General features: G+C 50.1%; 1 protein-coding gene across 1 annotated transcript in view; it reads left to right on the top strand.

Annotated features, from left to right (window-relative positions):
* Positions 1 to 25,412, top strand: part of LOC115548180 (zinc finger protein 521) — a gene marked incomplete in the record, with an annotated part of 115,654 nt that overhangs the window by 30,520 nt on the left and 59,722 nt on the right. The window contains 2 exon segments of the mRNA XM_030362613.1: positions 17,523 to 21,052; positions 21,231 to 21,315. Of these exon segments, the coding sequence (XP_030218473.1) occupies positions 17,523 to 21,052; positions 21,231 to 21,315 (3,615 nt within the window).

Below are 25,412 nucleotides of genomic sequence, written 5' to 3'. Positions count from 1 at the left end.
GTGTGTGTGTGTGTGTGGGTGTGTGTGTGTGCGTGCACTAAACCCCTCCGTCCGTAGTACAGCCATCAATCTCCCTTCCTGCCGCATCTCGCCCGTTCATTTACTCATCTGGCCGTTTATCCGTGCGCGTCGCAGCAGAGGGTCCTGGCCTCTTCTTGGCCGTGATAATCTCAACCAATTTCCTCCACAATTTATTTCCCAGGCAACCACCCACCTGGTCAAGCCACGTCAGGCCTTCTCAAGGTGGAGCCACTCAGCCCAGCCAGCCTCCTCTCCCTCAATCACATTCTCTGCTCTCCTCTGCGCCGGGAAAAAAAAAGAAGAAGAAAAAAGTCCCGGTTTTCTCAAACCGAGCAGAAACTAAGGAGGGAGAGAGACCGGTTCTTCTTTAGTTTCTCCTTGCGTGAAGTCTCACATGTTCTCTCGTATATCGTATAGATTCAACCCCGCGACCTCCCCCGTTCCCGCCCCCCACCCCCCACGTCCATCCTCTCCTCATTCGTCAATGTTTCCATCTCAGCCCCTGCTCGGTTTTGTCTCCCCCGTTTCAATTGCATTTCATCCTTCCCCCTTCATCCTCTCTGCTATTAATCCTCCTGCCGGTCTTTCCATTGCTGTCTTTCCATTCTCTATGTCTCTGGCTGTCCGTCTCGTTCTCTCTCTCTCTCTCTCTCTCTCTCTCTCTCTGTCTCTGTCTCTGTCTCTGTCTCTTTCTCTCTCTCTTTCTCTCCATCTATGTTTCTCTCTCTCTGTCTCTGTCTCTGTCTCTCTCTCTCTGTCTCTGTCTCTGTCTCTCTCCCTCTCCCTCTCTCTCTCACCCCATCCCATTGTGGCTCCTCAGTATTCTGTGGCTGTCTCGTGTGGAGTGATTTTGCCCAGACACGTCTGGCTCTGGGTAAAGTGCGGTCCCCTGGGACCGGGCTCCGCAGCCCCCAGGTCGCCGGCACCATGAATACATTATGATCCCCATTTCCATCCTGTTGCCACGGCAGCACTTTTGGAGCCGCAGGGCGATTAAGACGTGCGCTGTCGATACCCCGATAGCGAGCGCTACAGTCGGATCTGGGAGCCGGCCTTTGATCAGAATCTGTCCCCTGTCCCCCCCCCACCCGCCAACCCCCCTGTGCTATGGATGCAGGCTGCGGCATCACACACACACACACACACACACACATACACACACAGACACACACAGACACACACAGACACACACACACACACACACACACACACACACACACACACACACACACACACACACACTCAAAAAAAAGGACTGGTCTGCTGGGCTACTATTTAGCTTTGGTCTGAGCCACGGTGCATAGATACATATATATTAATGCATGTGTGTGTGTGTGTGTGTATATATCATATGCATATAGCTTGCAGCACCTCCTTCCAACTCCCCACTTCCTCCTGGGCGCCTCTAACCATTTCCCCTCTCTCACTCCTACTTCCGCTCCTCCTCCTCCTCCTCCTCCTCCTCCTCCTCCTCCTCTTCCTCCTCCTCCAGCATTACCTCCACACTGCCGCAGTTCAGCTAAGGCAGCATTATGTACGGAGACTCTGTCTCCCACTCTCTCCCTCCGTCTCTCCCACTCTCTCTCTCTCTCCGTCTCCCTCTCAGCACCTCAATGGTCCGCCTCCCTCACAAAGGAAGCAACTCCCTTTACCTTTTTTTTTCTTTTTTTGTGTCTGTGTGTATTGTTTCCTTTTTTCTTCGGGGGGGTGTGGGTGATGTATAAAACATGGAGCCTCAGGTAGAGGATGTTGGGTAGGGAGCCATGTCCCCCCTAAATGGCCAGCCCGTGTGCATGCGCCTAACACTTCACTGAGCAATCTGTCAACGTGTCAGCAACACATGTTTTGTAAAAAGCCTCTGGTGGGAGCCAGGGGAAAAAAGGCACTCCTGCCAGACCGGAGAGGAAATGCTTTTTTTTTTTTTTCTCCCTCGCACCCACCCCTCTCTCTCTTCTTTCTCCCTCTCTCGTTCTCTCTCTTCTTCCTCCATCTCGTTCTCTCATTCTCTTTCTCTCGTTCTCTCGCTCTCGTTCTCTCTCTCCATCTCTCTCTCTCTCTCTCTCTCTCTCTCTCTCTCTCTCTCTCTCTCTCTCTCTCTCTCTCTCTCTCTCTCTCTCTCTCTCTCTCTCTCTCTCTCTCTCTCTCTTCTATGCAGTGGATTTTCTATTGCTGGTGCTCAGGTCCCAGGGGCCACCCCCACCACCTCTCCCAGCCCACCCCCCCCCCCCCCCCCACCCCCACAACCCGTGCTATCAACTCCACCCCCCCCACCCCACCACATGCACACACATACACACACACACATGCACCCGTTGTCTGCACTTCAGAAATTTGAACTGGGGACCCTCTAGGGGCTTTGCTTAGAGGGTGGGGGTTGGCTAGGAAGGAGGGTCTCTCTCTCTCTCTCTCTCTCTCTCTCTCTCTCTCTCTCTCTCTCTCTCTCTCTCTCTCTCTCTCTCTCTCTCTCTCTCTCTCTCTCTCTCTCTCTCTCTCTCTTTACTGAGCGTATGAAATTGTGAAGGTATATTGTGGCAGGTCCCTGAGCGGTCTTTTCTAATACCTGAGTTTCTGGCGAAGCTGGAAATTACCGGTGGCCCCCCCTGGGGACGGCTTTATCCACACCGGGAAGGGGAGCCCGGCTCAGCAGGGAGCGCGCTTAATGCATGGCTGAAATAAAAGAATTTCTGAGAGACGCAGAGCTGGAAAGCTAGCTTTTTTCTCTCTCTCTCTCTCTCTCTCTCTCTCGCTCTCGCTCTCGCTCTCTCTCCCTCTTCTTCTTCTGCCTCTTTCACCCCCACCCCACGCCACCTCTCCCCTCCCCTCCCGGCCTCCCTCACCCCCCTCACCCTCTCAGCTCTCCCCCGCCGCCTCCCCCGTCTCTCTCTGCTGCCCCTGTTGTATAGTTTACTACTCTCTGCCTTCTCTTGAAGGGTTCTAGTTTAATAAACTTTCAGAGGATCTTGCCGGAGCAGACAGCTAGACAAATACCCTTGTGTGTTCTCTTTTGTCAGAGATACAGCTTTTTGTTATGTTCTTGCAAATTTGATTTCTCCCTCTGTCTTTCGTCTCCCTCCCCCCCCCCCCCCCCCCACCCCTTGGTCTCTCTCTCTCTCAGTCCCTCCCTCCCTCCCCCCCCCTCAATCCCTGCTCTTTCTGCATTTGTCTTCATCTCCCTCATCCTTCTTTCCTTCTCTTTTTTATTCCCAGTCTCTCTCTCTCTCTCTTTTGCTCACACACATACAATGCACACTACACACGCTACACACACTACACGCATACACAAAATCAAACTCTGTCTCTTGTGGTTGAGTTTATTGTTTGGTCTGTCTTCACGTTCTCCCCCCTCTGAGCTCCCTTTTGTTTTCTCTATATTTTGTTGTATTGTGTGCAGAGAGACCGCGATACAGATGCAGTGCGGACTGTTCTGCCCTGGGTGAAGTGCGCGAGCGTTCACCCTTGGTGTCTATTAAACAAAAACACATCTATCCAACCCAACCCGCTCATCTATGCATTGTATACATAACCCAAACAGATAAAACTCAATCAGCCGTTATACCGCAAAAGGCAACTACTGTGTAGCTGCTTTCCGGAGTTGTTGTTTCCCTCTGCACGGCATTGACCACAACATTGGTTATTAATTACGACCATTCCTCATAACCATCATATATGTTGCTATTTACGAATATGGCCCTTCCCTTTGTATTCCAGACATTGGATCTGTATGGATAATTTATCTTCAGTTTTTTTTTTACAAACCCCAAGCAAAGAAAATCACAAAACAACAAAAAAACGATGCAGAAGGCGCCCTATTCCCCCCTCTGTCTCTCATTCTGTCTCTCTCTCTCTCTCTCTCACTCTCTCTCTCTCTCTCTCTCTCTCTCTCTCTCCTCTCCTCTCCCTCTCCCTCTCCCTCTCCCTCTCTCCCTGATCCTCAATTCCTGTCTCTTCTGCTGTTGGTAAATAATTCAACCTTTTCCCTTCCCTTCGTAACAAGCGCTGGCCTTAATAGGAGAGTGTGGTACCTGGATAGTAGTCTGGATAAACAAGGGCGGCCTGCAGCCCAGTGCCTGGGAAACAGAGGGATTTGGGCTGCTCCGGGGCCGAGGAATAAGTCGTTTCCTCCTGAAAAGGCAAAGAGTTGAAGGGCTGACATTAATTAAACCCTATAGGATAAAGGTTATCTGAGGCCTGGCAAAGCGGAGCCGGGGATGCGTCGCAGGACGCTGCGTCTGCCGAATCCTAATCAAGAGCTCTTATTAAAGCACCGTGTGTGCGGCCTCATGTGGTGTGTTTGTGTGTTTGTATGTGTGCGTGTGTGTGGCTGTGTGTGTGTGTGTGTCTGCGTGTGAGTGTGTTTGTTCGTGTTTGTGTATGTGCGTCTGTGTGTGCATGATCTTGTCTGTGTGTGCATGATCGTGTTTTTGTGTGTCTGTGTGTGTGTGTGTGTGTGTGTGTGTGTGTGTGTGTGTGTGTGTGTGTGTGTGTGTGTGTGTGTGTGTGTGTGTGTGTGTGTGTACGTAATCATGTCTATGCGTGTGTCTTGTGTTTTTTTCTGTGGGGGTTCGTGTTTGTCTGTGTGTGCATAATCACGTGTGTGCGTGATTGTGTGTGTGTGTGTGTGTGTATGCGTGCGTCTGTGTGTGTGTGTGTGCGTCCTTGCTATCGGGGTGATTGTGATGTCTTGGGGCTTCAGGGGGGCCGGCGAAGCGTGTATGCTGACAATTCATACAATAGTAGAAAGCCCCAACACATCTAAAGCCCCCTCCGTGTAGATGCAAACGGATACCACCTCCCTGCCTCCTCCTGTAATTAATATTTAAAACGAGAAATAAACACAAAAAGAGAAGCCTCTTTTTTTTTTTTTTTTTTGCATTCCTAGTTACCTCTTGTCATCACGCCCTGCCTGAACCTCTGCGTTGTCGCAGACCGGCGTCTTTCCCGACCCCGAGCCGCCCATAGTGTGCACGCAGAGGTGTGTGCTCCGGCGCCCCGCCTCTCACCCCCCCTCACCTCCAGAGAGATCTACCCAGGGTGCACCTGTGACTGAGTCACCTCACCCCAGCCACAGCAGGGAGGCACGGGTGCCATGGCTCATGTTTTACAAATGACCCAGGGGACCCGGCACCACCTCGGTGCCCGCCGTTCCCTCCCCGCTGTATGCATAGTTCATGGGATTCTGCTCCCCTCGCTGCTCCTCCCTCGCACAGACAATGGAGAGCCGCGGAGATGATGACAATCACCCGGCTCACCCGAGGACGCTAAGGAAAATACAAATGAAGGCGCCGCTCTGACCTATTGCCTCGCCGCTTGTTTGTGCTGCTGGATGTACGCTGGCGAACGGAAAATCTCCCAGCATGGCTCCTGTTACCGGGCGGATGGGACTCCGCTGGTAATCTCACAACACCTTCCTTTATCGTTCTCGATGTATCCCTCTCTCTCTCTTTCTCTTTAACTCTCTATCTGCCTCTCTAGCTTATATATCTTTATCTCTGTCTGGCTTGCTTTCCATTTATCTTTTATCTTTCTCTCGCTGCCTATCTGCTTCTGTCTCTCTCACTCTCTCTCTCTCTCTCTCTCTCTCTCTCTCTCTCTCTCTCTCCTCTCTCCTCTCGCACTCTCTCTGTTTCTGTCTCTGTCTCTCTCTCTCTCCTCTCACTCTCTCTCTGTTTCTGTCTCTGTCTCTCTCTCTCTACCTCTCTCTCTGTCTCTCTGTCTTTCTCTCTTACTCGTGAGCTGACTTGCTAAATCTCTCCCATCTAATGTAATTAAAGGTCACCGTATTTGTAATTTTTCACGGCACGAGACGCAGCCTTAGACAGCTATTTCCGGAGTGCCATGGTTTATTTTTGTATTGCCATGCCATCGCGGCTGTTTGATGTTTCTATATCGGTAGTACAGTAGTTGTTCTTGCATCATCACAGTAGCGTGTCCTCGATAGACCGATAAAGGTCCTCTAGTCCAGAGTAGTTAGGGGAGACGGATGTTGCTGTCAGTAATAGCTGATAGGTCGTGGACTATTACACTGTTCTCAATGATTCTGAAATGGGTCCATCATCATCATCACAGTTAGAAGCTGATTGTGATCACCATTAGCTGACCCAGCCCATGTAAGCATGGGTTTTTAACATTGACATTTCGTCATTTAGCTTTTTTCTTTTTACCAAAGCACCGAGTGCGACAGAGATCTTTAAAAACAGGACTGCAAAATCGAAATGAGAAAAACTACAAATGTTAGGGCTCCCAAATCCACAATGGAAACCAGCGTAGGATGGATAGCAGGAATCCTAGATGACGGCAACAGGAAATCTTACCAACCCCGACGACGTCAGCCAGGGACGCACGGCGATAGTTCACAAGTCATCGGACAATTCTGTTCATGAACGTCGCACTATCTGACGCGTCTCTTGGAACAACCGAGCGATGATTCCAAGGACAGATTTTGTATTCAACGTGCTGCTGGCACCCTTGGTGTGTGAGAGATTTATCTCGTCAGGTTTTCCAGTATTGAATGAATGGTAATTCATGTGGGGGGGGGGCCTCGGTTGTCATATTGTGTTGCCCTCCCGAGACGGACAGGAATAGCTTCCCAGGTGACAATGTGTAGCTAAGTAAATGGTAACCAAGCCAAGCCAGGGCGCGCTAGCTCGGCTTATGTAAATATGGTGTGTGTGTGTGTGTGTGTGTGTGTGTGTGTGTGTGTGTGTGTGTGTGTGTGTGTGTGTGTGTGTGTGTGTGTGTGTGTGTGTGTGTGTGTGTGTGTGTGTGTGGACTGCATAGGTTAAATCCAAACCCCGCTTGTATACTTTGTTCGATTGGGATTATGCGATAGCAACCACGGAAGTTCTTCACTAAGTGTGTCAACATGCCAACTTTTTCTGTCGGGTGTATACAAGGATAGGTGTGTTTTTTTTTATTATTTTGTTCGCAGCTGATAAATAGATAAACAGGAATAAATCAATGTGTAGTGATGAATGAATAAGTAAAAATGCCCTGTAGTCATTTTCCAGTTGTGTTCAGACCTCATATTTCAGCCCTCTTCTGCAAAATGAGGATAGGGCAGGTAAGAAACGACCCCAGTCCGTGTCTTTGTGTGTGTATATGGTTTGTCTGGGTGTGCCTGTGTCTGTGTGCGTGCCTTGATGTTTTTTACTGTGTGTGTGTCTGTGTGTGTTGGTGTGTGTGTGTGTGTCTGTCTGCATGTGTTTGTGTGTGTCTGCATTTGTGTTTTTGTGGGTCTGCGTGTGCGTGTGTGTGTGTGTGTGCGTGGGTCTGTGTTTGTGTGTGTGTGTGGGAGCATGTGTGTGTGTTTCCATGTATGTGCGCGTGTGTGTGTCAGTGTGTGTGTGTGTGTGTTTCCATGTATGTGCGTGTTTGTGCGCGCGCGTGTGTGTGTGTGTGTGTGCGTGTTTGTGCGCGTGTGTTTTGGGTTTGCGTGCGAGCGCGCAGGAGGCCTTTACAAAGTACTTACCAGCATTAAGACACTGTTGATGAGCCCAGCCTGGATGTGCCTGCAGAAAACAATGGAGACGGGAAACCAAGCAAACCCCTAAATCTGTCTGCCATTCGGAGCTCGCATTCTGTACACACACATGTCATGAGTACTCTGGCACTGTTACTGGGCCAGGAAAGTGCTGGTCTGGGGCCGTGGCTATCCCTAGAGACCCTCCCCCCCCCCCCCCCCTCTCCGGTCTACCTCCCATCCCCTCTGCTCGGCTCTCCCTCTTTCTCCTTTCCTGTGCAGTGTGTGTGTGCGTGTGTGTGTGTGTGTGTGTGTGTGCGTGCACGGCGTGTGTGTCAGAGGACAGCGTTGCACAACATCCTCTTACACCTCTCGCTTTGCCCGAGAGGGAACTCAAAAAACACAGCCCTGCTATTATTACTTGGAGAGAGAGAGAGAGAGAGAGAGAGAGAGAGAGAGAGAGAGAAAGAGAGGTAAAGAGAGAGAGAGGTAGAGAGAGAGAGAGAGAGAGGTAGAGAGAGAGAGAGAGAGAGAGAGAGAGAGAGAGAGAGAGAGAGAGAGAATACAGATAATTAGAGAAACTGTGATAATTGCGTAAGGGTGGGAAATAAATCAGGCAAAGTACGGGGAAGAAACTAGAAAAATCTTGCCGTGGCTTTGTTACTTTTTTCTGTTGGTTTCATTTGTGCATTGATCCACCCTTCCATCTGTCCTCTTTTTCCATTCTCTCTCTCCCCCTCTCCCTCTCCTTTGCTTGGATTTGGGACTGGATGAGCCGTCTGGCTGTAACAGAGTGGGGATGAAGATGTTTATTCATCTGGAGGGTATTAGAGGCATGATTAAGGAGAGCAGGGAGTAGCGTGGCTGATGCGACGTCTGCAGCGTTTGCTCGTAGGACGCCCGGCCAATACTCAGGAAAGAAGAAAGGGAAAAAGAGGAAAAAGAAAAAGCCCTTGTCGGGAAATTGGAATCAATCTGTTGGCGAGGGACAGACATTTAAAGATGCCCTCCCTTTACTTTCTCTCTTTCTCTCTCTGCCTGCCTTCCCTCTGTCTCCGTCTCCCTCTGTCCCTCCCCCCCCCTGCCCCCAACTCTCCCTCTCCCTCAGTATTTTGTCGGCCCCCCTCCCCCTTTGATGCTAAGCTAATTATTAATGAATGCGGTTTCTGTTGAACCTTGGAGAGGTGTCAGCGCTCCAGCCACCGAGGGTTAGGAAATCTTGACATTTAAGACAGGGATGCATGAAAATACACCGTCTTGCTTGAGTTCATGCTTGTTTTCCTCCTCCTCCTCCTCCTCCCCCTCCCCCTCCTCCTCCCCTCCTCCTCTTCCTCCTCCCCCCCCCCGTTCTGCTGTTCTCTCTGAGATGCGTGTTGTGTTGTGTTCTCCCTCCTGGGCTGTCCTCCGTTGTTCCGACGCCGCTCGGACGCGGCGGCGTTGACGAGATATCATACGGAGTCAAAGTGCATTAATCAAGGGAGGTCAGGGGTCATGAGCCACAGTAAATGGCCAGGTTGTTTATTTTCGAGGGGGCGTAGGGCAGGGGGGGGGGGTTGGGGCTGAATGATCCTGAGCGTCAGGTTTGAATGCTAATGCTTGGCAACAAGCTGTTTTTGTTTTCTTTGTTTATTTCTTTGTTCCTGGTTTATGTCTTTTGTCCCCTGCGAGACACTGTAGTACAATAGCTTTACTGACCTCCTTTCTTTTTTCTGTAGGCCTATATCCAGAAAAAGTAGGAGTCAAAGTGTCGGAAATAATTCATACGCACATTCATTATTTCCCAGTATTTATGGAGGTGCTGCGAGGTACATTCGCTTGATTAATAAGAATTAGACCTCTCTTTCCCCTGCATTCAGTGGGTTGCGTGCGTATTTTAAGTAATGGATGGTCTCTTTTTGAAACATGCAGAGCAAACCCAATTTTTAATGAAGCAGCCATACAGTAACTCAGCATATTTCTGTGGCACACTTTTTTTTTAACCAAAGTTGAAAACACATAAATCAAATTTCCTTGAATAACTAATGATGTGGAAAAAAAAGGAAAACAACCGTGCAAGTTAACTCAATAGAGAGAGTAAGAGAGAGAGTCATAGAGAGGGAGGAATACAGAGAGAAAGAGAGTCATACAAAGAGCAAGAGAGAGAGAGAGGGAGAGAGAGCTAGTGAGAGAGTGAGTAGAAGAGCAGCAGCAGCAACAGTACAGTGTAAAGCTGCAGCATCTCTCTCAGTGGCTAACTGGCCGGCTGGCTGACAGTCCATTGGGCCATGTGCCTGGTCTGCCGCAGTGCATAGGGAGCGCACACACACACACACACACACACACACACACACACACACACACACACACACACACACACACACACACACACACACACACACACACACACACACACACACACACTTAATAAACACACACGCATTCAATACACACACACACGCATTCAATACACACACACACGCATTCACTTAATAAACACACACGCATTCAATACACACACACGCATTCAATACACACACGCATTCCATACACACACACACACACACATGAAATACACACACACACACACATTCAATACACACGCATTGAATACGCACACACACACACCCCGTACATTCAATGCACACACATTCAGTACGCACACACACACATTCAATACTCACACAAACACACAAGCAGACATTCAATAAACACGCACAGGATCCCTCCTCCCCTCAAGACAAGCGAAACCCAGCCTATCTCACACAATCGGGGGGGGGGGGATTGGGTGTCACAGTGAGACAGGTTGGTGGGTGTTTCAGTGAGACAGGTTAGTTGGGGTATCAGGGAGAGAGGTCTGCGGGTTGTGCCGTCAGACCGGATGGTGGGTGTAGCAGTGAGTCCGGATGACGGGTGCAGAAGTGAGACAGGTCTGTGGATGCAGCAGTGAGACCGGTGGGTGGGTGCAGCAGTGAGACTGGATGGTGGATGTAGCAGTGAGACCGGTGGGTGGGTGTAGCAGTGAGACAGGTTGTGCGCGGCCCTGCTGGGAGACAGATTGTCATCCTGCTTCCTCCTGGGAGGCTGGCGGTGCCTGCCTCTCGGGCCAAGACGTGGGGAGTCGCCTCCTTCCTGTTTATGCCCTCGGTGTACCTGACATGGTCAACTGTCCTTCCCCTCCACCCCGCCGGCCCCTCGCGCTCCCACACGCACAACAGATCCGCACGGATGTCTGGGTCGCTGTGCGTGTGTGCGTGTGTGTGTGCGTGTGTGTGGTGTGTGTCATCGCTGCTCTTTTATGTTTTTTGTTTGTCGGTTTGGGTGTGTGTATTTTTTACTGTTTATGCATGTGTGTGTGTGTGTATATGCAGCATTTGTGTGTGAATGTGTGTATTGTTTGTGTGTGTGTTTATACTTGTGTTTGAATGTGTGTGTTTTGTGTGTGTGTGTGTGTGTGTGTGTGTGTGCATTTGTCTGCGTGTGTGCGTGTGTGTGTGTGTGTGTGTGTGTGTGTGTCTGCTGACCTAAGTCTGCCATAGTGCTCCATTGCCAGTTATCTTTCGGATGAGAGGTGACGGGCCCATTTCTCAGCAGGGTCCCGGTCGCTGGCATCCTTCCACCGTTTACTAACTCTGGTTAAAAGGTTTGGTCGGGGACACACCGCTCATTGCCAAGGGGAAAGATCCTGCATCAAAAACGGGACGTAGCATTTGTGTTAAACAGTGCTATAAGCTCGGTTGTCGTTCGTTTCATGTTTGGTTGTGTTGAAGGACATTGATGTCAGGGGTGAGGTCAGGGGGGGGGGGGGTGATGGCGTGATGAAACACCCCTCTTCACTCACTCTAACAGGGAGAGAAATGAGGGAATAGGAGAGGAAGACGAAGAAGAAGGAGATGGCGAGCGGGGGCCCGGTAAGGGATGAGTGGCCGCCCTACTTTCCCCGGCTCTGGCCCTCCATTTGTCTGCGTTTCCTGGGACACTGCTCGGGCACACTGAATTCTGGGACAGTGACCAAGTGCTCCTGTCTGAGCTGGGGGACATGGCTAATGTGGACAAAGTAGTTGACAGTTTGCTGCTTCCCCGCCGTTAGCAGACAGTTCCATAGGGGGGGGGGGGGGGGGGGGGGTGGGGGGGGAGAATAATGGACACCCAGGCGGCCGAGACAGGACGGCCACTTGACGTTCCAGCTCTCCATGTGTTGTCAGAGCCTTGTGTGTAAAGAACCCTGTCGGCCATTTGTTATAGTTTTTTTGATGCACGTCAATGGGCATGGACAGCATAAGGTGTGTGTGTGTGTGTGTGTGTGTGTGTGTGTGTGTGTGTGTGTGTGTGTGTGTGTGTGTGTGTGTGTGTGTGTGTGTGTGTGTGTGTGTGTGTGTGTGTGTGTGTGTGTGTGTTAGCAAAACTTGAATCGCTTGAGCCACGGTGATGAGGAACCTTCTATTTTTCATTTATCTTTTCAATTTTTGTTTTCCCTTTTTCTTTGAGGCCTACTGTCCTTACAGTTGGTAAAATACTAGCTGTTAGTTCCTATTTTATTCTTTCACGAAAATCAAAACAAAAACATAGTTTGTGACAGGTAGACAGACAGAGAGGGCTATAGCGAGCGAGAGAGGGAGAAATAGCGAGAGAGAAGGAGGGAGGGAGGGAAGGAGGGGGAATACAACATACACAGCATCCAGCATTTACCCTCTGTCTACAATAACGGTGTTCATATTCTGAAGGTTATTTATTTATTTGCTGAGTAAAACTTGTCAGTTTTATGTGTGTAAGAAACACCACGCCTGGCTTGCCGGCCACCTGGCAGAGCTTTAAGAGCTGCTGTGAATCTCCTGTGTTCCACTTTGACTGGATGGGATGGCTCTTTAAAACGCAGCGATACAAGCAGAGGCTGCCGGGCTCGGAGCCTAAACTCCCAGGCCTCTGCTTCCAAACAGCTCTGTGGTGGGTCCTAGGTCCGCCCGAATCACTCACTCAACTCTGAGAAGGCTCTGGAATTAGATCCACGCCGGAACGAAAAAAAGAAAGGGTCCAACGAAACCCTGCCTTTTCTCATTTAGACCCTAACCCTCAAAAAAACAGAATCAGAGTGCAAACTAATCGAAAGCATCTGCGAGCCACCTCCTATCAGATCTTAAGTGGTTATGTCATGAACACCGGCAAACACGGAATTATGTTGTTCACACACACGTTGCAATTTGGGCGTCAGAATATGAAAATGAGTTAAGATGACACATGTCTCAAGGGAAATGCCGCCATATTCTTTCTCCCTCCCCCCCCCCGTCCCTCCCTGCTGCCGGTTACTGTAAAAAAAGAGCAGGAATGAACAACAACACATAAACCCGTCCCTCTCTGAATACGAAGTGGGGGTCATGGTGTTACATCAGACGACTTGTCAGCTTTTTGTTTATTCAATGAATCCCCAATCCCTGATGTACCACCAATACAGTCACACAAACACATCTCTGATGACAACCCCTACGTACAGATCTCCGCCACAACAAACAGGGAGATGGGAGAGTGGGGGGGGGGGGGGGGGGGGGGGGGGGGGGGCTTGGGGGCTGGAAGCGCAGCCATGCTTTGCCATCACGAGAATTACATTTCTGAATCAAAGTCGACATGCTGGCAGTTGAGTGAGAGCAAAAGCCCTCTACCAGTAAGCTAGTGTCCTGAAGCTGGATGAGAGCGTCATGAGACAGGGGAGATGTTATGCTGAATCGCTGTCAGGCACAGATAAGGCACCTAGAACTCTTATCAGGGCACTGGAGGCATAAACAATGATTTTTGCCATTTTACCTGGTGTATTTGGTTGGGTGAAATACCAATCTGTTTTTGGTTTAGTTTTTGTTGCTGTTACTTTTTTATTATCTGTGTATTTTATATTAAGTGTGATAAAATAGACTTGTTCAGTTGACTGAATGTAAATATGTAGATGCCTTAAAGGCAAAAACATATTCTGAGCTTTTTTTGTCAAATGTTTGGCCTTAAATTTAACAGTACACAATTTAACAGTGCCTTTTTAACCATCCATTTTTAACATTTACAACGCATTCACGTCATTCTTCAAATCAAAATGTCTTTTCACTTTTAAAAGGCGAGCTTTGAAATCATCCGTTATATTTACCCTTATGGTTGATCTAGGTAAAATATATTAAACAAGCAACATCATGAAGGGTTTCAAAGTCGTGTAAGTGTATTTATGTTGACAGTAACACCAAAGCTATCCAGTGTGATATATTTAGGGCTCTTATTTAAACAGATATGTTTACTTTTGAGTGTGGTGCGCTTAGAAAACATGATCGCGTTTGAAAGGAGGGGTCAACTATTTTCTAACCGTTTTGTGAACTTAAGACATTTTTGACACACATCCCATTAATCACATACAGTTGTCTAGAAACCTCAAATCCAGGGGACAAAATATCTTCAATTCACCCCTTTGTTGGCTAAAATACCCGAGTGTTATAGTGAGTAGTAAAGAGTGCTTTGCAGATGTCATACACATTTATAGCTATGCAAGAAAAACACATGAGTGTTTTGTTCCATATTGAGGACCTTTAAAAAATATTAGACGGAGAGAGTGAGGGAGAGTGGAAGAGTGGGAAGAGAGAGAGAACGAGGGGGAGAGAGAGACCGAGGGAGAGTAAGAGGGAGAGGTGGAAATAGAGAGAGAGAGAGAGAGAGAGAGAGAGAGAGAGAGAGAGAGGGAGAGGTCGAAATAGAGAGAGAGAGAGAGAGAGAGAGAGAGAGAGGAGAGAGAGGAGAGAGAGAGAGAGAGAGAGAGAGAGAGAGAGAGAGAGAGAGAGAGAGAGAGAGAGAGAGAGGGAGGGAGGGAGGGAAGGGGAGGGAGGGAGGGAGGGAGGGAGAGAGAGAGAGAGAGAGAGAGAGAGAGAGAGAGAGAGAGGAGAGAGAGAGAGAGAGAGAGAGAGAGAGAGAGAGAGAGAGAGAGAGAGAGAGAGAGAGAGAGAGAGAGAGAGAGAGAGAACTCCCAGGGAGAGACAGGCCCTAAGATGGAGGTCTTCCTCCCAGGATGTGACAGGCTGTTGGCTGGAGGATGCTCAGGAAGGCCTTGGCAGAGCAACAAAGACAGCCCTTCAGCTGCAGGGTGTAGTTTTTCAGGCCCCAGCATCCCCTTTGGCAGCGGCACAGAGAGCGCTGGCGTGCACAGGCCCCCCGGCCCGAGAGACAGGGAAGTTAGGGGCCGTGCTTTTATTTACTCAGGCTGCATGGGCCTGGGCATTTCTTGTCTGGGTGAAGGAGGGAAAAACAAGTCTCTCTCTCTCTCTTTCTCCCCCCCCCCCTCTCCCTCTCTCTCCCTCTCCCTCTTTCTCCTTTCCTCTTGAGGTCTCCTGGGGAAACAAACGCTTTCATCTGCTGTTGTTCACACACTTGTCTTGGCTATGCATTTGGATCTGTTTTCTGTATTGCGTGCATATGTGTTTGTGTCAGTGTGTGGTTTTGTGTTAGGGTTTGTGTGTGTGTGGGTGTTTGTGTCGTGTGTGTGTGTGTGTGTTTATGATATATTTTCCTGAACATGCATCTTAAAAAAATAAATAAACGTAACTTTGAAATGCAGACAGAACCAGGCTTAAAAGTTTACCCTAATTAGCACACTGTTAATGACCAAATCCAATGGAATACACTTCTTTATATATTTTTTTGCATTCATGGCAATTTCACAAATGTAAGAAATTGTTAGCAGCAGCTTGAAGTAATGCATACATCCACTTTGTTGATATTGCATCGCTTCAAGAAAAAGTGTATGCAAGCAATTTTTTTCTTTAGTTTAACAGTAATTGGATACTATGAATGCCAAGTTTATTAAAGTAACACAACTTTGGATCGATTTGTCTTCTCGCACAACATTAGTTCCGACGATGGAAATAATCAGAATTGAGTTATACATTGTAATGATGTTTATCTGTCAGCTTTGTATGTCTTCAGGCAAAGGCTTGCTCATTTCTAACTGTTTTAGAAAAAAATGAAAGAGACAGGCAAAGAAAACTCATTTTGTGGTGCATTACTGGCCCATTTGTTTGTTTGTTTTATAATATTGTCTCGGAGCCAATGTGTTTGACTGTAGGCATTGGCCGGGGTCATTCTTCTTGCACTTGCTCTTCATCTCCCATACCCTGGGAGGCTGTGGGAGGGAGGGCAGATCCTCCCCCTCAGTGGAGGAGGGCATCCCACCGATAGCCCAACCTCCCTGCAACTCTGGAGAGAGAGAGAGAGAGAGAGAGAGAGAGAGAGAGAGAGAGAGAGAGAGAGAGAGAGAGAGAGAGAGAGAGAGAGAGAGAGAGAGAGAGAGAGAGAGAGAGAGAGAGAGAGAGAGAGAGAGAGAGAGAGAGAGAGAGAGAGAGAGAGAGAGAGAGAGAGAGAGAGCCACACACTGACAGATAGAGAGAGGTAGAGGGAGCTTCGCTTCTTGAGTGAGTTGTGCGTGCCGAGTGGGCGCCTTGCCAGAGGAGGGAGGTTTCCGGGAGACAGCCACGGTGTGGAGGTGGGCTCTCGATGTGCCGCTTTCAGCAGTTTGGAGGGGCAAGGGAATGGCCTTCGACCCCATCTGTTTCCTGAAGATAGGCCCTGATGGAGCTAAGTGCTCGGATAGGGCATGTTATCCTGGCAAAAGGGCAGATCTCCCAGTGAAAACAACCGAGCGGGGGGTAGGGAGGGAGGGAGGGGAGGGAGAGAGAGAGAGAGACACTTGGATTTGTCGGATGAGGAGAGCACAGGCTAGGCTAGATCCTGGAAAGAGTTGTGTTGCTTTTCCTTCGTCCCTTCAATAAATCTTTTCCAGTTTCCTCTTGTTTTTCCCGTTTTTGGCCTTTTGACATGACTCTTTTTTTTTTTTCAGGAAGGGGGGCTGGGATTACGCTGTTTTATTCAAGAGAGGAAGTTCACATAGTTGAGAAGAGACGGCGGGTTAAGGTGGCCTGTGACCTTTTGAACCGTTGGAACGTGGTGTTCTGTGTTTTCCATTGATATCCCTGTGCGCCGCACTGGTGGGACGACAGCGTTTCCATCTGCAGAGGGACACATTCAAACAATTAGAGAAGGGGTGGGAGGGGTGGGGGCGAGGGCGGGGGGCAACTGCATTGCCTGATGTCTGCTTGTCAGTGGGTTGCACCTGTTTGTCCTTGGGTGAGGTCGTTCAGCAGCTTGACCCCCCCCCCCCCCTCCCAACCTCCACCCCACACATACACACACACACACTAACATACAGACATATAAACAAATCCACACGCACACTCAAACACAGTCAGAAACACACAATTTTAACCATTCAGCATCAGTTGCCGTGCGGCTCAGCAGAAGCTGTTCGGATGCATATGATAATATTACATGTTCTCTAATCTGATATATATTGACTGATGTGCATGAAGGGCCATGCCTCGCAGAAATCATCAATTCTGCACTCAAAGGCTTTATGCTAAAGGGTATGCATTGCCGTGGTTTAAATTGCATATTTAATCTTCCCTTTGAGCCCTGTGAACTGTTTTCCCGGAGTCTTTTTCCCCAGACATAAGGTCACTTGAAGGCCTCTTATTAAAAAAAAAAAGAAGCTGGTATTGTTCAAGAAAAATAGAAATGTTCTAATTTACCTCATGTAGTGCTTACATCTTTAAGCACACCCATGCCTTGTGTTGGCTTTAAATGTCAAAGAGATTGCATTTTGAGTCACAGTGGGCTTAGCTATTACATGGCCACATACAAGGTTAATTGTACTAAAAGTATTTCCACTTTGCCTTTTCTCTAATTATACTGAATTGCACAATTAAATATAACTTTTTAGATAACACCTTAGGAGATGTAGTGCGGCTGAACAGGGAAAAGGGGGTCTAAGTTTCAGAAGGGATGTAAATTCACACTCGGCTACTGTAGCATATAATTACATTGATGATTAACGCTGCAATGGTTCACCTTTACTACTCAACAGCGGAGTGAAGACAAATTAGCTCCTAATGTAATCTGACAAAACACCTCTCTCTGTCCCTCTCTCTCATCCCCCCCTTCCTTCATCACCCCCCCCTTCCCTCCCTCCCTCCATCCTATCTACTTTCCTCTACAGACGGAGCAGATATCGAGGATGACCCGTTGTGCTCTTGGCCTGCCTCGTCCCCCTCCAGTAAGGACCAGACCTCCCCAGGACACTGCGAGGACTACGACTTCGGCGAAGACGAAGGCGGCCCTGGCCTGCCGTACCCGTGCCAGTTCTGCGACAAGTCCTTCAGCCGCCTGAGCTTCCTCAAGCGCCACGAGCAGAGCCACGGCGACAAACTCCCCTTCAGCTGCACCTTCTGCAGCCGCCTGTTCAAGCACAAGCGCAGTCGCGACCGCCACGTCAAGCTGCACACCGGCGACAAGAAGTACCACTGCGGCGAGTGCGACTCGGCCTTCTCCCGGAGCGACCACCTGAAGATCCACATGAAAACCCACGCCTCCAACAAGCCCCACAAGTGCCCCGTGTGCCGCAGAGGCTTCCTCTCCTCCAGCTCCCTCCACGGCCACATGCAAGTGCATGAGCGGGGCAAGGACGGCAGCAGGCCCGACGACTGGAAGCTCAAAGAGACGCGCAAGTGCGGCCGCTGCGAGGAGGGCTTCGACGTCCCCGAGGAGCTCCAGAGGCACATCGCCGAGTGCCACCCCGAGTGCTCGCCGTCGGAGGACGGAGGCCTCAGCGCCGCCCTGCAATGCATCTACTGCCATGAGCCCTTCAGCGACGAGGGCACCCTGCTGACCCACATCGACCAGGCGCACGGCCGCGACCGCAAGGGCCACGACTGCGCCATCTGCTCGGAGCACTTCCCGTCCGTCGAGGACCTCTACGCCCACATGGACATACACCAGCTCCCTGAATCCAGTAACCATAGCAACAGCCCTTCTCTGCTGACCGTGGGCTACACGTCCGTGTCCAGCACGACCCCGGACTCCAACCTCTCCGTCGACAGCTCCACCATGGTGGAGACGGCTCCGCCGGTGCCCAAGACGAGGGGCCGGAGGAAGAGGAGCGCCCAGCACAACTCGGAGATGGGAGGGCGTGCCTCCAAGCAGCCCAAAATCTCTTACAGTTGCATCTACTGCAACAAGCAGAGCTTCTCCAGCCTGGCCGTCCTGCAGATCCACCTGCGCACCATGCACCTCGACAAACCAGAGCAGGCCCACACGTGCCAGTTCTGCTTGGAGGTCCTGCCCTCGTTGTTCAACCTAAACGAGCACCTCAAGCAGGTGCACAACGCAGAGGACCACGCCGCCCTGCTGGCGAGCCTACCCGACGCGCTGCTTCAGTGTAACTTCTGCCCCGAGGTGATGGGGGACCTCAACGGCCTGCAGGAGCACATCCGCTGCTCCCACGGCTTCCCGAGTCCCGTGGCCAAGGAGAGCAACGCCTTCTTCTGCCCCCAGTGCTTCATGGGCTTCTTGACCGAGACCACCCTGGAGGAGCACGTCCGGCAGACTCACTGTGACGGGGGAAGCCTCCGCTTTGACTCCCCCATGGCCGTAACTCCCAAGGAGCCCATCGTCGAGGTCTACTCCTGTTCATACTGCACCAACTCCCCGATCTTCAACAGTGTCTTGAAACTCAACAAGCACATCAAGGAGAACCACAAGAACATTCCACTGGCTCTCAACTACATCAACAACGGAAAGAAATCTCTCAGAACTCTCAGTCCCCACTCTCCGATATCGGTCGAGCACGCCACGTTACTGAAGCAAGGCGGCTCCTCTCGGAATACCAGTGAATTCATCTGCAACCAATGCGGGGCCAAGTACACGAGCCTCGACCTCTTCCAGACTCACCTCAAAACCCACCTGGACGGTCTCCAGCCTCAGCTCACCTGTCCCCAGTGCAACAAGGAGTTTCCTAACCAAGAGTCCCTGCTCAAGCACGTCACCGTCCACTTCACCATAACCTCCACCTACTACATCTGCGAGAGCTGCGACAAGCAGTTCACCTCGGTGGACGACCTCCAGAAGCACCTCTTGGACATGCACACCTTTGTGTTTTTCCGCTGCACCCTGTGTCAGGAGGTGTTCGACTCCAAGGTGTCCACGCAGCTCCACCTCGCCGTGAAGCACAGCAACGAGAAGAAGGTCTACCGCTGCACCTCCTGCAACTGGGACTTCCGGCACGAGACGGACCTGCAGCTGCACGTCAAACACAGCCATCTGGAGAACCAGGGCCGCGCCCACCGGTGCATCTTCTGCGGCGAGTCCTTCGGCACGGAGGTGGAGCTGCAGTGCCACATCACCACCCACAGCAAGAAGTACAACTGCCGCTTCTGCAGCAAGGCCTTCCACGCCATCGTCCTGCTGGAGAAGCACTTGAGGGAGAAACACTGTGTGTTTGAGGGCAAGGCCCAGAACTGTGGCGCCAATGGCTCCACCACGGGCGTCGTGGAAGGCCAGCCCAAGGAAGACGTCGAGCTGCAGGGGCTCCTGACAAACAGTCACGGGTCCGGAGCAGTGGGAGCCACCGTGGTGGAGTCCCAGAACAGCCGCGATGGAAGTGAGGAAGAGGTGGACACAGCAGATCCAATGTTTGGATGTGATATCTGTGGAGCGTCATATACGATGGACTCCCTTCTCACCAACCACCAGCTGAGGGATCATAACATCCGCCCCGGGGAGAGTGCAATGATGAAAAGGAAAGCGGACATGATCAAGGGAACCCACAAGTGTAACGTCTGCTCCCGCACCTTCTTCTCTGAGGCAGGGCTGAGGGAGCACATGCAGACCCACCTCGGGCCGGTCAAACACTACATGTGTCCCATCTGCGGGGAGCGTTTCCCCTCTCTGCTCACCTTAACGGAACACAAGGTCACCCATAGCAAGAGCCTGGACACTGGTAGCTGCCGAATTTGCAAAATGCCACTCCAATGCGAGGAAGACTTCCTGGAGCACTGCCAGATGCACCCAGACCTGAGGAACTCCCTGACGGGCTTTCGCTGTGTGGTGTGCATGCAGACGGTCACCTCCACGCTGGAGCTCAAGATCCATGGTACCTTCCACATGCAAAAAACGGGCACCATGTCCACCAACCACCCGATCGGCCGCAACTCCATCATGCCCCAGAACATGCACCACCATCCGGTCCAGAAGCTCTTCAAGTGTGCGTCTTGCCTGAAGGACTTCCGCTCCAAGCAGGACCTTGTGAAGCTGGACATCAACGGACTGCCGTACGGCCTCTGTGCGTCCTGTGTGGCGGCTGCAGGCTCCAAGAGCTCCAGCCCCACGGTGAACGGGGGAAGGCAGCAGCACCATCAGCAGCAGCAGCAGCAGCAGCAGCAGCAGCAGCAGCAGCAGGGGGGAGCCAACACCCCAGCAGGGATCACCGGTTCTTGGGTCCAGGGGGAGAGCGTCAGCCCCGGCGAGGGAAAGGCCAAAGGCGCCTCTTCCGCGTCCTCGGCCTCCTCCACGTCCTCACTGTCGGCCAAGACACGGTGCGCCAGCTGCAACGTGAAGTTTGAGTCGGAGGCCGAGCTGCAGAACCACGTGCAGACGGTGCACCCGGATCAGGTCAGGGACAGCAACGGAGGACAGCTCCGGACCCCCCAGGTGTCCCCCATGCCCAGGGCCAGCCCCTCACAGACAGAGGAGGTACTTGTGAACCCTATTTGCACGTTTTCATTTTCGACAGAACATAAGAATATTGTCGTTAAAAATATTGTATATGATTTTAGTTTGGTGGTGTATGCTGCATTATTGAAACGATCGTTGGAGTCATTTTGATGCATTTGACAAACGTTCCAAATTTTTTTCTTCTTCTCCTGTATAGAAGAAGACATACCAGTGCATCAAATGTCAAATGGTGTTCTACAGTGAATGGGACATCCAGGTGCACGTGGCCAACCACATGCTGGGTAGGACCTCTTTACACTATTCCTTTTTGTCCTCTCAGGAACCTCATCTATTAAGCTGTGCACACCTCCCATATAATCAGAATGGCGCATCAGTATATTAACTTTAAAGCTTGTAACAGAGATGATGAACACACTACATATTGTGTTATTGATTACAGTCGAGCCAACACCTTTAATCCGATATTTAATTGCAATTACAAAAACATTTCAACGATAATTACCTTTAACTGAAGTGTTCAACAATATAGTACATTTAAAAATATGTTTCAGAAATGTGTTAGACAATTGCTATATTGTATGAAATTTATAAAAAATACGAACATTTGAGTTTCCTACCCATGTTTTGATCATACTATCAAAAAAAACGACTCATCATATTACACCTTCACCAATCATCTTGATTACTGTTCATGTTTGCATACAATATCTGTGCATGTTTCTATGTGAATTGCTCAGGAATTTCCACTAAAATTGCATGTTCTCCCATCACAAGATATGGGAACTCTTTTCTGTTGGAAAGTGCATGAAGCCATTCACATCACCAACCGGGAGAATATTCTTTACTGCTTTGAATTTTGATTTGGCTGTTGGTTTGTTAGTCAGTAAAGATTGAGCTTTTAATGAAGGGGGTTCACTGGATTGCCTTACAACTATAGCGCTAACACACCGAAATCGAAGGTTCTTTGTTGACACACAAAAGATATCGATTGTGCACAGAAACACAACAATCCCCAATCACTCAATCCGGTGAAAGAGACTTATCTCTCGCCGCATCCGTATCCTAAACAAAGCCTGTGTGTTTGTGTGCGTGTGTGTCTGCGTGCGTGTCTGTGTGTGAAGCAACTAACCTCCGTGTTTTGAAACACATCTTCACTTTTTTTCCCTCCCGTCATTAGTATGCAGGCTGAATAATTTGTAGCAAACAGAAAATTGGAAAAAAAAACAGGGTCTTCTTGCCTGCAGTTAGTAGGCGTCTGGATTCCACACTCTCACCTTCCCTTTATTCATTCATTTATTCAGCTCGTTTGGCAGCTCTTTCATTACACTGCATTATCTGTTGTCTTCAGTGGGAGAGAGGAGTCCATTGATCTGGAACCAAGCCGCCTCTCTGTTTGGGACGAGCTTCTAGGCGCAGGTGAATTTAAACACGGTGGGCAATTCTATCAGGACCGCTAGGCAATTCTATCAGGGACACACTGTTTGTGCATAAACAATCAGAGGCATGTGATTTGTGATTTCGATGCTGCGGTGTGTGTGTGTGCAAGGGATGGGGGGGGTGGGAGGAGAGACGGGGGCCGGGAGTGTGTAGGTGCGTATTTTGTATTCATCTTTTGCGATCTGCTCTCCCACTATTCGACTGGGGGGTGCCTAATACCACCTTTCTCTCGCTGAAAAGCAGGCAGGCGCGGAGCACACTGGGAGGGTAGAAAACAACCCCCCTACTGGTTATTTTATGTCTTTCAGCCACACACACGCACACACACCCCCCCCCCCCCCCCCCATCATCGTGGAACCCAGACAGCTTAGGATATAACCAGAGGATCGGTGATTCGGTTATTGTCTGATGTCTTACTTTTATGATTTTCAATCATTTTTTACTTTGAAGGTGAACTGTTCGTTTCATAGATTTTTTTGTTTGCCAATTTCAAGGATTGTTGCCAATTGCGTTTACATTCGGAGGAACAGAAAGGGAATGAATAGCAGCAAATCGGATGAGAACGGGGAGGCATCATGAAAAGATGACAGGAATGATTGAAAAGTAACATCCTGCTGATCACAGAATCCACCGTAGCTAAGATATTCATAAATATTTGATATTCTCCATTGACCGTGTTATTCTCCCGATACCGTGCCAATTTGTAATTGAATTGCTTCGCATTTCGGCAGTGTAGCCGCCTGACGAAGAAGAATATGGCAAAAAAGAACCCAAAAAAATCAAACCAGCCTGTAATTACGGCAAAGCCTATTCGGGCCAAACGCGCAGAAAAAAAAGCGCTAATTTGGAAAAGCTCTAAATACCTTCTCTGGTGGAGAAAAAATGAAAAGGGGACACTTTCTCCTTTTAATGGCCATCTGCACAGGAGAAGGGAATCAGGGGGCTGGGGGTCATCTCTGCTCAGCTGTCGGCGTTATTAGCGTAGGTAATGGGGCAGACGCTGGATTCATAGGGGTGTTGTTTTCGTCCGTGCCCGCGCCCGGCGGTGTCAGCTCCCACTGACAACTCTATATATAGTGATGTGGCGTGACATAACCGTCGCGCTAAGTGTACGGAACAACAGAACCCGAGCCCCGACTCTCTCAAATCCCCCCCCTACTCCCTTCCCCTCGCCACCACCGGACCAGGTCCATCTCAGCCCTTTTGTAATACTATAGTCTCCCAAAGCCCAGTGCACTCAGCCTGGCCCCGGTGTACCTAGCCTCAGTACCCTGCTCTGCCCTGCCCAGGGCTGGAACAGCGGAGAGTCCTTCCCCCCTTTCTCGCTCGCCTGCCAGGGCATTTCGATGCACGGAACGAGCCTCCGCGTCTTCCAACGCCGGCCGCGCTCCACGGGGCTCTCGGACCGGCTCCGAGCTCGGCACTCGCTTTCGCGGTGGCTAGCTTACCCCCCCCTACACTCAGCATGATAATGGCGGTAAACGAGATGGTGAGAGGCAGCCATAGGTACAGAGCGCGTGTGCTCGGGACCAGCCCTCGCCAAGCCTGTGAACGGCCCCATGTGTCTTAAGATGGGGGCTGCAGCCTGCTACGGCCCAGATGGATCAGTCCACATTTGCTGTACAGCTGGTCGCTATGTTTGGGGACCTGGTGCGATACTCCTATGGAGAAAAAAAATGATATCACCACCATCCAAGGAGCAATTTAATAGCAGGCCAGAAGACAGCTGGCCACTCTTTAGTTTGGAGTTTTTTTGGCATGGCACACTTACAGAATTGAGGGTGTCCGATTATTCTCCAGAGGCACACAGATTTATACAGCTTTCAGCTGTTGTATTTCATTACCATATCCTATTCCTTTTTTTTTTCTATCCTTTTGTTTGAGATTTGTTATTTTTTCGTTTTATAATTTGCGATCCATTCCAACGGCTACAACGTGTCCTAACGAAGCGTATCTTTGAAGGGAGTCAAAACGTTTGACCAAAACCGTCGGTGTGTTTTTATTGTCAGACGAAGCCTGCTTCGTTTTTTCCTCTCAGCGGGGGAACTCCGACCCCCGCTGAGTTTCACTTTGACCCCTCCGTGAACTCTGACATTAGTAGCCTCAAGGGGGGGCACCTTTGTCCCATTTAACACACTGTTTCCAACTATTACACCCCTGTGTGGACTTCAAAAAAGAAAAGAATAAAAAAAATCCCAGACAGGACTTTTAAAAGCTAAGTGCTCTCCTTTTATAGGGTCTTAAGGATGAAAAGGGCTTAGTTTGGCTTTTGGTTATAATGTACTTTGAGTCCGGTCTCCATTTTCCACCGCACTCCATTCCAAGCGGCTCCAGCCAACATGGCAGCGATCGGAAGGACAACCATAAGCAAACAAACAAACCCACAAACAAATCCCGTCCCATTCCAGAAAGTGCTCCTCTCTCTCTTCGTCTCTCTCGCTCTTTTTTTTTTTTTTTTTTTTTCTGGGGTCACCTCTACAAAATTTAGTTGGGTGGGTGACAGCAGCGCGCTCCCAGCCAAGTGAGGGCGGAGCCTGCTCACGCCAAGAGGAGCCGGCGGTGGCCCGGGCGGCCCGGGCGGGGGGAGGAGGGGTGGTGGGGGGGGGCACTGGAGGGGTGGAAGGGTTCGGGGGCGGAGAGGGAAAGGCACATTTGCTGTACAGCTGGCCGCTCTGTGTGAAGCAGGCACTGTGGGCCGCAACAGAGCTGGGGAGCACTGCGAGCAAGAGGCCTCTATAACCCTCCTCCTCCTCCTCCTCCTCCCTCCTAGTCTTTTAATTCGCTCACTCCCGACCCTCTCTGTCCATAATGCGACACCCCTTTTTTTTTTTTTCCTTTCCTCTCATCACTCTCTTTCACTGTCTTCCTATCCCTCTGTCCTTCAATATTCATCTTTCTCTTATTCTAGCCCTCCCTCGTCCCATAGCTTCCCTCCCTCTCG

This window comes from Gadus morhua, chromosome 8 (assembly GCF_902167405.1).
Source record: "Gadus morhua chromosome 8, gadMor3.0, whole genome shotgun sequence".
Lineage (NCBI taxonomy): Eukaryota > Metazoa > Chordata > Actinopteri > Gadiformes > Gadidae > Gadus > Gadus morhua.
This window is presented reverse-complemented; position numbering and strand designations above follow the sequence as displayed.